Here is an 11,671-nt window from a genome sequence, read left to right on the forward strand (position 1 = left end):
CTAGGACCTTACGATCCTTAAACTCAGATCTATTAGTTATACCACAAATCTCTAAATGGAGATTTGGAGCCAGCGCCTTCAATTTTTAAGCCCCTCTGCTGTGGAACGAACTACCGGCTTCAGTCCGGAGGGCAGACACCCTCTCTATGTTTAAAAACAATGTCAAAACCTTACTTTTCAATAAAGCCTATAATAAGCCTTTCTGTTTATCTTAGCTGCTATAGGCTTAGGATGCTGGAGGAGTTTTAGACACCAAGCTTTGTATATCTTTCTTTTCTGTATTACATTCATCACCTGTGCAGTTTAAACCCACACTTTTTATTTCTCTCCCGGAGCCCCAGGGCTCCACCTCCAGAGCTGCTGCTGATCCAGGATCTTCACCACGTCATCAGATCCAGAGTTCTCTCCAGCACCTCCATGGACTCTCTTACGCTCTCCACCTTTTTTCTCTCTCACTGTATCCTCTCTTACTCTTCTCTCCGTCCATCTGTCTTCCTACCCATCCTTCCTCCCAGCCGGTCATAGCAGGAGGCCATCAAAAATTAGTCTGCTTCTGCTCAAGGTTTCTGCCTTCTAAAAGGAAGTTTTTCCTCGCCAACGCCACAATGTGATTTGCTCCTTGTTGAAATGCTGGTATCTGTTTTTTCTTTCTCCTCTATGGTCTTACTTCAAATGTAAAGTCTCTTGAGTTAACTTTGTTATCATAAGACACTTTAAATAAAATTGAATTGAATTGAATTACAATCCTCTGAACTTCCAGAACAGACTCTCGGATCAGCACTGGTAACGCATTGTCACCCCCTACTCTTCTCCCTGTACATCAACAGCTGCACCTGAAGTCATCCCTCTGTCAAGCTCCTCAAGTTTGCAGACAACACCACTCTGATTTTCAGACTTTTCTGTCACAACTTCTCACGCACGGCAGGTGACTGAGATCAATACCAACCAGAACATTCTGGTTTAAGACCTCTTTCTACTCGTCTGCTGTAGGTCATGAATATTATTTAAATAAATGGTATGTATTTTTATGAATTATTCTTTATTTATTTATTTGCCATTTTAATGTAATAATAATAATAGGATTACATTTTATTTAAAAGCACTGTCTCTTATTTTATTGTATTATGGTTTTATTTGATTTGTCTCTTTTTATTTCATTTTTTATATTCTGTACTGCCACCACACCAAATTCCAGTGTTGTGTTTATTAACACAGGCATTAAATGTTTATAATTCTGGTCTTATTCTGAAACATTCCACAGTAATGATCTGCTGAAGATTAACGTTTTTATTTTGTTTTTGTTTTAGTTCTATAGTAATCTCCACCATGGTCTATCCCTTGTGTATTTGTTTTGACTAAGAATCTAACACGCATCGTCACAATTAACCCGGTCACATTTTGACTTATGTTTCCACCCGGACAGAATAAACCTTTGCGTAACTTCCGGTGGTTTCTAGTGTCGTGTTACCGGTTTAAAATTAAACTCATCGGTTTCAAATCTTTGCAATTAAGACTAAACTGACTAAACCGTTTTCTACCTTGTTTTATAAATGAAAAGATTTTATCAGAATCTCCCGGTGTGGATTGTCGAGGATCATCACGATGTGAGAATATTCTACTTTTTCTAGACGTTTCCTAGTTTTGTTGTAATTTAATGTGTTCTTTTTGAAGTTACATTCTATACGTACGAATATGGTATACGCGACATTTTAACTAAACTGTGCATTTGTTTAAGTGAGGTAATATCATCTTTTTTATTAGCGAAAGCACTGTTATTAGGTCATTTGTTACTGCAGCTGAGATGTGTCAAAATTATAACGAGAAGACTTTAAAATGGCTTAAGTTATGATCATCATTGCAAACTTCAATGACCAACGCAATTTTAAGAATTGCAAATGTATTCTACAAAACTTTCTTTGAAGAAGTTTTGAGATGTGTCTAAATTCAACATGTGCCTGTATGTCTGCCAGGTTGTGTGCCACATATATCGGGCTATTGCCTCCAGACATTTACCTATGAACAACCTAAAGATGGTGCACTTGGACTCTCATCCGGACCTGTTGATCCCTGTCAACATGTCTGCCCAGACAGTTTTTGACAAAGAGAAACTCCTCAGGTTTGTTCGCTCCTATTGCACACACATTAGTGTCAACGTTTATGCCGCCCATGGATACTAAGCTACCTTGTATTTTCTTGCAGTGAGTTAAGTATTGAAAACTGGATCATGCCGATGATATATGCTGGTCATGTCTCTGCAGTAGCTTGGCTGCATCCTTACTGGGCTCAACAGATCAGGGAGGGGGAACACAACATGTTTGTGGGCCAAGATCAGTCAACTTCTACTATCAGGTGCTTTATCATTTCTGTACATGTTACCTTTTTTTTTTATAGATGCTGATGGGGAATTACTTTCTCTCATTTTAAATCCACAGAGTAACCAGTAAAGACAACTACTTCCTTAGTGATGGTCTTTATGTTCCTGAGCAACAGCTGGAGAACTCTAAACTTTTTACACTACATGTGGTTAAAGTCAATCCTATTGAGTCCAATTACCAAGTAGAATCAGGTAAAAAAACTAAATCTTGTTTTCACTTAGCAAAGCCTGACGTGGATACTGAGGGACCATGTGTAAAGAGACCCTGCATAGATTTGTCGGTAGTGAGTGGCTCTGGATGTCACAGTATCACAACAACACCAGCAGATGGCAGCAGCACACAAAGCAAGCCAACAAGCAACACGTTGGGTGTTAAAGAAGAGTTGGATGCTGAAGGCTCAAGCAGTTATGTGGTGAAGAGAATGTCTACATTTGTCGGCAACACCGAACCATACATCCTGGACATCGACCTAGATTTCTTCTCCTGCAAGAATCCGTTCAAGGAGATGTACACTCCGGTAGTTATGTTTCCTTTCTGAATGCAAAGTTTTCTGTGTCTACTTTTATTAATGAGTGAATGAATATAAATCACAACTCAAAATGCATATAGTCTTGATCTAGATTTTGAACTGTTTGACATGTGACACTTCAGTAACTGGGAAAACTAATCATATGTGGGGACAAAACTTTGGTCAATTAATGAACTCAAAGGGAAAGTTCATCAAAATTCAGATTTCACTAATTTTCCCTATAATTTTGCCTATAAATTATTCCCAACCCTTAGTTGACATGAGGAAGAGTAGAGAATGAGTGAAATTTGAATTTTGGATGAAGTATCACTTTAATGCATTGTTTTTTTTTATTATGTCTTTTAAACCCTCGCCCTAATTTTTTTTTTTTTAGAAAGGGCAGAGGCAGTTACTACTAACTACAATTTTAAAGCTATTCTAACCTTAAAGAAAATGAGGTAGAGAAAAGTGAAATCTCGTTTCTTTCATTTAGTGCCGTTTAGAGTTGATATGAAATGAATTGATCCAAACAATGTTTTACACATCATCTTAAAATGTTCATTATGTGGCTGTTAAAAAAATCTGTAGGCAAAAATGTCTTTAAAAAGCCCTCAACCTTCAGTTTGCGTCAACAGGGACAATCTCTTCTTTTGTCTTAATCCTTAAAAATAAACATCAGGTGTTGACCTGACTATAATATAAAGTGCTTTGTTAACTCTCAAAATAATTTGACACTAACCCTGATGTCATTGTTTGATCTGTATTTTATGTATTTGTTTTTTATATATATTCTTTTGTGGCTCAGCCATAAATTAAAGCTTGTTTGTATCTTGTTTATAGGAGGAGTATGAGATCTTGCAGAAACTCTACAGCTTTAGAGCTCCAAGAACAGATGCTGATGAGGTTAGTAATAATAATTAAATGTGTCTTGCATAGTTAAATGTTTATTGCCATAATGGTTAATGGACATTTTAAAATATATTTGCAAAATAATATATAATCTTTAAAAGTTTTTTTGTGTGTGTTTTTTTTAACTTATTAGGATGAAATCGAAGAGTGTGTAGACGTGCGTGTCCATCAGCTAGAAGACTTGGAAGCAGTGTTTGCAGACCTGCTGGAGGATGACGGAGATGAGAATGTGGCACGCTGGGCCAGAAAACCTGGGTGATGACTCTAGGCTACTGTGTAATGTTTCAGTATTTAGAACTCCCTCGAACACATTTTGATACTGCCAACCTTGTTGGATCTTTTAAACTATTTCATTTTGTTGGAAATCCTGAGGGCTGAAGTAACCTCTACATTTTTGAAAACCATCCATTCTCTGGGCTGACTCAACTTAACTGCAGGAAGAGTGAAAGCCAATCAAATTACCAACGCCACTGTTAAGTTGCTTTGGTCTTAGACTATAATAGGTGTCATATTTTTTGGTTTGAGAGTCGCCTAACCTTGATGGTCTATTTGGTTCAGTCCTTCATTGCATATCCTCTATTGAAGTAATGGAAGGTTACTTGATTAAAATGTTACTCCTGTTCAGAGACAATACTGCTCTGAAGTAAAAATCATAACCTCTCTGATACTGTCAATAAATATTACCTCAGGTACAAAAACATCCTCGCTTGCTCTCTAAAATTTGCTAAAACAAGTTACATCTTCAGCATTACTGTATTGTATCTACGGGATTTAGGTATGGATTCCACAACATCGTCAAGTGGTTTTATATCATTCTTTTTCCCCATGTGCACTAATGTATTTTATGTTGTGCAGAATGGCATCATTAGAAAAGCTGGTTTCCAGTTTGAAATCACAAAATCCATGTCCAGACTATGAAATGGTAAGAATTATCTACTTAATAATGGTATAACAAAGTATTGCTAGGAGTAAGTACTCCATCTCGATCAATAGTAGTGATGATAGGTTGATGATGCAATATTAGTTCCGTGTCATAGTGTTCAAAGGCCACTTATTCAAATGCAGTTGTGATTGTTAAAAACTAGCACCTTTAAGCCTTGTGTTGTCTCTTGGTCAAAATGAATGACCACCACTGCATATTTATTTCTGTAAGTCAGTGAGGTCGTTCACCTTGACCGAGAGACAACACATGGGATACCCTCAACACAGCCTTTGGGTCACCTTGACCATGAGATGACCCAAGGGTCAAGAGGATTTTAGTTTGAAGGATTCTGCTTGCATTGTATTCTGCATTTTCAAAATATGAAAGGTGCAATAGAACATCAAAATAGTCTGTTCAAATACGTATAATCAAATATAATGTTTTTAATGAGGTATAATCCATGATTTTCTAGATTAAAAAACAATGCCTATCATCTGCAACATTAGGTCCATCAGGCGGGATTGACCTGTGACACTGTTGAACTGCCCCACCACATCAGCTCTGACGAAGAGATAGACAGACTGATATTAGCTGTTGAACACCTTCTGAAGCAGCTGCCTAAACCCACACTGGTGACTATGTCCAGGTGAGCCACAAAGATTAAGCTCATATCTAGAAAATGTTCTAATGGAAATGTATTTGTTTCAGGTCTAGTCTGGATGAATACTGCCCAGCAGAGCAGGTAGACTCTGTCCAGAACAGAGTGCTAGCTTTACTTGAGCATCAGTATGGACAACTGGATCTACATAAAGTCTACGCCGAAGGACAAACTATGAATGCACAGGATGATGAAGCTCCGACGTCGTCACAATTAAAGGGAAAATCCTAATTATTATGTCTAACTACATACTTGTGAATAAATGCTTTGTAACTCAAGATGGCTCTGCTTCAAATGAACAAGAATGATATGTACGATGAGAACACACATCTAAAATGTTTGCAATGTATTTGAAAAACAATTCTGTAAACACATTTTCTGAAAGTCAGTCCCAGCTATTGACTCTTGAATGTCTTCACAACAATTCAGTATAAAACAATGACATCTAATGGAGACAGATGTTTCTTTTAATAGATAATTGTCATAGTATTATTTATATATATATATATATATATATATATATATAAAAGTATGTCTAAGTGCTTTTTTTAATGATGCATAACACTAAATATGTGGGGAAACATTAAAAAATATGTTTTTAAATTATAATGGCAGCGCCTCTAAGGGCGTTTCCGAACAGTACTTGAACGCACCACAGTCTCAGTGCGCTGAAGTATCTGACCTAACAGCAGCTAACGTTAGCTAACGGTCATTTAAGGCCAACGTGCTGTAACAAACTAAAAAATGAAGGGCATTAGTGTTCCCAAAATTGTTGTTATTGTCTTCTGTGCCGTTATTTTTGTTCTCGTTTTAATAGTTAACGGTCTGGCCGGAGCGGGCAGGGGTGAGATATTCGGATTTACGTAATATTTTCTCATTACTTTACTAACAATATATATGTCTTTATTTTATTTTACGTTATCTGACTAACTTCATGGCTAAGTCGACAGGAAAAGTCGCTAGTGACTAGTGTACATGGAATGTTTTCTAGGAGTTCCGTGACTCGTGCGTCTCGTGTGTCTCCCGAGTTAGTTTGACGACTTGTTTTGTGTTTAACTTTATCCCATTTCAGTTCAAAATAGATATTTGTATTTGTTTTAACTTTTTTTTTTTATCTTAAAATTATGTCATTATTATTGCTTGGTATTTCCCTGTTTTATTTGCTAAAATATTCTTTCCAAAAGAGTGACTAATGCTTTGGAAAAATGGTAATGGATAACAGACCTCGCTTCATTTGTACCAGCTCTGTTGCTCCATCTACTGTTGAACTGCTTTAAACGTGAAGGTGACGTCATATTTTCCGTTTCATATGTTGCCTCTGAAATGTTAAGTGAAGAAAGTAAACAACACATGTTGATGCAACGTTATAACAGTAATTATTCTGAGACTCAACATGGTGGCAGCAAAGGCTGGTTTTCCAGAATTCCATCTCCTAGTAGCACAAATAAACACTTGCCCACTTACTGTCCGTCTGTTTCTCTCCATAGGATTAGATTTTGATCAAACTCAAGGCGCAAGGGGTGAAAATTAACAGGCTCATATAGATGTCAAAACTGTAGTATTAGCGTCATTTTAACAAGAGGATACTTGAAAAAAAAGTATTGCCAGGTGTAATCTGGAAGTTGTTTTGTATTGAGGTGTGGTCTTCCACAAGCTAACATTTTCCTTTCTTTTGTTCTAGGCCTGTTCTACTCCTCCACAGCTAATGTGTCAGCCCAGTACGAGACCGGCATAACCCCTGCTGGCTGGACCTTCTCTATCTGGGGCGTGATCTACACATGGCTCTCTCTGATGGTCGTCTACATCACTTTTTATGTTTTCAGAGGGTAAACTATGATCTAAATGCACATATTATTTGCATTTAGACCCTCAAAAATATTTGGACCAAGACCAACAGACCCTAATATTTTCTCTCTGTTAATAGCTCCTGGGCTCAGTGTCTGCTGCCGTACGCCTTCTATTTTAGCTGGTTGTCCAACATGGTGCTGAACATGATCTGGTTGCTGGTGTGGGACAGAGGGTAAGTACAGTCCAGGGTGTGTCTTCACACACTGGCTCATGGCCATTTTTCATGAACTTAAAGAATGCATTCATTAATCTCAGCTAGTCAGTTGACATCAGTGTACATGTAAGAGAGATCAATATTGATCTGAAATTATGACATACCTATGTATCAGTTTCATATCAACTTAATAATATATTTCTTATTCTGATCCTTGTTGATTATCACAACATGATTGTTATATACCGTAGACACTTTTTTTTTTGGGCATGCCATTAAAATGGATCATTCTGGAAGGATGTGGTATGTGCTATGTATTTGCAACCAGGAGATTTAGACGCATGTCAGTATTGTAAGACAGATCACTTTAGACAGTTATATCAAATTGTAGCCGAACAGGTTACATTGAAAGCACAGCCAAAGCCAGTTTTCCTCGTGTGTTCAGAAACATCTCCTGTCTGATCCTGATCCATTTCTTTAAAAGCACTGATCACATGATTAACATTTTTATGTAAACGGAAAACTTTTTTTTAAAATATAATACAAATACGTGTGTGTGTTGTGCAGGCTACATAATGAACCACCGATGAGAAAACTTTACATCGTTTCACATCACAGAGCTTATAGTTATTGATTTGCACTTTCATTCTTGTAAAACCTCATCTTAAGATTCTATAAATAACCCCCTGATCATCTCTTTAAGTAACTATTTATTTTAATAACACCGTATGTAAAATGTAAACAGATTCACAGGATCAATTGTGCACTACTTTTCGATAGTCCATTTCCAGTTCAGTAATGTTTAAATTGACAAATTGAGAAAAACTCCAGGTTTTGTTAATTTTAAATGTGATTGACATGTTTAAATGGAGGTGTTGACACATCTGAGTTGAATTCCACATTCATATGGATGTACAAAGGAAAAGTGCTTGGATCCATGTCTGAATATTTACTTTGCACCATTTTCTGGGTTGAAGTGTGTCTTTTCTTTCTACAGGGCAATGACGGCTTCATTGGTGGTCCTAGTCCTGGTCACAATGTCCTGCTATGCTGCTTTGTTCTTCTGTTGCTTTGCCACTGATTATTATGGACTTTGGCTCCAAACCTACTATCCAAGAGACCTGGCAGGTCTCCGGATCCTGGTAGGTGGTCCTGACTTGCCCCAGGGAAATTTTAGTGTCGCACAAAAAAATGGTATTGTGTCAAATGTGATCAGGTACAGAATGGTCTGGCTCTTTACACCACATGGGTTTCCATCGCCTCCTTGATCAACTTCTCTGTGGTTCTGCATCTGTGGGGTGTGGTCAGGAGCACAGCTGCCACTGCCTCTTTGTGCATTCTGTTTGCAGAGATCATGGCATGGTGAGTACTTCTTTCACCATTTATTAAAAAAAGGAACCGGAGCCCTGTTGAGGCTCCATGCCTTTTCAAATCCTACAGTGTTCTCTCAGCTGTTAACAGCTGATTAACATGTGGGTTTGGACAGGGAATACATAAATAAAAGTTACCCAGTTCAAGTATTAACATTAACAAAATTGGTTAATTTATTACAGGAAGTAGCAACAGGATATTGAATAGAGCTGCTTGTCTCTTTCGAGTACTCAAAATGGCTACTAGAATGCCCTTGTGTCGCTGTGCAGGTTCATCCTGGAGAACTGGGTTCTGGATCGTTGGGTGCGTTATATCCTGACCGTTTACCCGGTGGTGGTTGTGGCTCTCGTCGGAAGCCTTTACCAACATTATGACCCACAGGACCCCTCTCCTAATTCCATTTTCATGGGTGAGTTAACGATGATGATACTATTCGAAGTTAGTTTCAGAATTCAGCGTTTCCTCCGACAACAAACTCTGAGATGTAACCCGCTGTTCCTTCTTTCAGTTGCTCTGCTTGTGGTGGCGTGTGTCCTGCTGTTGTCAAAAGTGTGCACTGTCATATGGAGACACAAGAGACGACCACTCTACTCACCAGGATCAGCACGCCTGCTAGTCTCGCCCCTAGATGGCAGCAAGTTTAAGATTCTGTCTTAAATTTTCTGGATTGCATTAGCATTTGAAATGTGCAAATAATTACCTTGAAGTCTACTCCTACCATCCTCCACTTATAACTTGCAGTTTACCCTGTTTTGCTGTCTAATGCAAATTCCAACTTGCCTTAACATTGTCATCACTGCCAGCAATGTATAGATATACTTTTGTGACCAGCAGCTTAACCATTTATCAAAAAAAAAAACACAGACTTGCTGCTTGTTTTTATATGTATGTTTTTATATGTTTTTTTTACAAGCACAATGCACATTAAATATACTGTCAACAATATATCTGTTGTCACTAAGAGTCACTTTGAAATCATTCAAAGAGGATTTGTGCATCCAAAATGTTTTTTTGGTCGTTTCCTTGAAGACTTACTTAGTGACTGTGTTACCGTGACTTGTTCGTTCAAATGAAAAAAACAAACTAAATAATCTAAGCCACTAAAGGGCTGTTGAACTTGTATGGAGTTGGTGTGTTCTCAATAAGAGTGGCAGAAAAACACTGAACACATCTCTTGTCACATCTATAAGATTTATCCAAAATGTAACTATTTTGAGGTATAAAAGATGTAACATGACAGAATGTGACAAGACCTGACTGTCAAAAACTGTGCCAAAAGCCCACCTCTCCCCAGTGCTCTGATAATCAACTTAAATCATACCAAGCTCCGCCTACTGGGAGCTACTCAACCGCTACCACTAAAAAATTTGGAAACCTTTTGACTTTATAATTAAACATCATTCAATATAATGTTTACTTTCTGTGTTTGCCTTCATGCTATGTTTAAACAAACTGTAAGTAAAACGTTAATTAGTAAATTCAAACTTCACTTATTTACTACTCACCCTCATGTTGATTTATGTAAGATTTTTTTAATCTTTTCCTATTTAGAGATATAGTCAAACATGTATGTTAAATTTAACATAGCGAAAAGGACTCGGATGTCTTAATTTTCGTCCAAAATGACACGCTTAAAAATATCTAATATGAGGAATTGTTCCTAAAAAACCTAAACAAGTCTATATTTTAGGCTTGTTTTTAGTGAATGACACTAGCCTATCAGCCTAAATCTCTAATGACGATGCTTCAACACAAGATGGACGTTACAGACGAGCACCATGAAGGTATATGGATGATTTGAAGTGTCTTTTCTGGATGAAGATGAAGCTCCAGTCGCGTCGTTTTTCCCTATAACTCTAAAAAGACAAACTCATCTGAAAATAACCCAACCCTGAGTCAACATGAGGGTGAGTAGAAAATGAGTCAAATTAGAATTTTGGGTGAACCATCCCTTTGAGCATTGATAATTATCATAACAATGTGTTGTATTGTATATTTACTGCAGTTTGTCCTGTTTAACTGCTCATGAATGTTATTAACTCTTTTCTTATGTAAAGCACTATGTGACTCTGAAGGGTTATTTATATATACATTAATATACAACATAATTATTGAATTATTATTTTTATTATTACTATCATTTCAAAAATGCCTCGTTGCTGTGGCTGATGCAAACACTCTCAGTGTCGCCAAAGTCCGTCCGCTATCCAGCAAAAGTTGCAGGAAAGACAGGACAGCAGAGACCAAACAGGAGCTGGGTTCCAAGGACCTGTCTGCACACCAGCGGGAAAAAATCCCCCACTTCGAGGCATAAAGCCTGCATGTCGACGGGGCCCGGGCGTTCTCCAGCGTATGGAGAACGCCCGGGTCCAAAGTCCCGCTCAGCTTGTCCCGTGCAGGAGGCACACTTTGAGGCAACGGGGGCCCAAGGGATGGCAAGGAGAGATACCTTGAAAGACAAGATATCCAGTGGGAGCTGGTCAAGAGGCTTGAAGGTCGGGCCTGTGAGAGAGTCCAGTACAAACTGGAGATCCCACTGAGGGCTGGAAGGCCTTGCAGGAGGTCGAAGCCTGCAGGCACCCCGTAAGAAAAACGCGCCACCAGAGGGTGGGCGCGAGCCTAAGCACCCTCAACCCGACATGCCTCGTTGCTATGGCTGATGCGAACACTCTCAGTGTTGCCAAAGTCCGTCCGCTATCCAGCAAAAGTTGCAGGAAAGACAGGACAGCAGAGACCAAACAGGAGCTGGGGTCCAAGGACCTGTCTGCACACCAGCGTGTGGAGAATGCCCGGGTCCAAAGCCTGACCGTCATGCGCACCAGGGAGTCTGGTGCTACCAGTATTAACCTCAGCCCCTCCCGCCTCGTCCTCCGAACTAAGGGGAGGAGGAGCCGCGGAGGAGGGAAGGCGAACAGTAGTCCGGCCG

General features: G+C 38.7%; 2 protein-coding genes across 2 annotated transcripts; both read left to right on the forward strand.

Moving 5' to 3' along the window:
* The first annotated feature begins 1,450 nt into the window (after positions 1-1,450).
* On the forward strand, positions 1,451-5,650 carry c16h5orf22 (chromosome 16 C5orf22 homolog). Its single transcript, XM_087810833.1, has 9 exons — positions 1,451-1,604; positions 1,971-2,116; positions 2,200-2,349; positions 2,433-2,892; positions 3,724-3,786; positions 3,926-4,047; positions 4,648-4,714; positions 5,221-5,360; positions 5,423-5,650. The coding sequence occupies exons 1-9, from the start codon at positions 1,551-1,553 to the stop codon at positions 5,601-5,603; spliced, it is 1,383 nt and encodes a 460-aa protein (XP_087666959.1). The 5' UTR covers positions 1,451-1,550; the 3' UTR covers positions 5,604-5,650.
* A 374-nt stretch (positions 5,651-6,024) lies between these two features.
* LOC148063174 (uncharacterized) lies at positions 6,025-9,690 on the forward strand. Its single transcript, XM_087811022.1, has 7 exons — positions 6,025-6,216; positions 7,054-7,198; positions 7,297-7,392; positions 8,372-8,516; positions 8,591-8,736; positions 9,015-9,154; positions 9,254-9,690. The coding sequence occupies exons 1-7, from the start codon at positions 6,117-6,119 to the stop codon at positions 9,400-9,402; spliced, it is 921 nt and encodes a 306-aa protein (XP_087667148.1). The 5' UTR covers positions 6,025-6,116; the 3' UTR covers positions 9,403-9,690.
* The last annotated feature ends 1,981 nt before the right edge of the window (positions 9,691-11,671 follow it).

This window comes from Callionymus lyra, chromosome 16 (genome assembly GCF_982586985.1).
Source record: "Callionymus lyra chromosome 16, fCalLyr1.hap1.1, whole genome shotgun sequence".
Taxonomy (NCBI): Eukaryota; Metazoa; Chordata; class Actinopteri; order Syngnathiformes; family Callionymidae; genus Callionymus; species Callionymus lyra.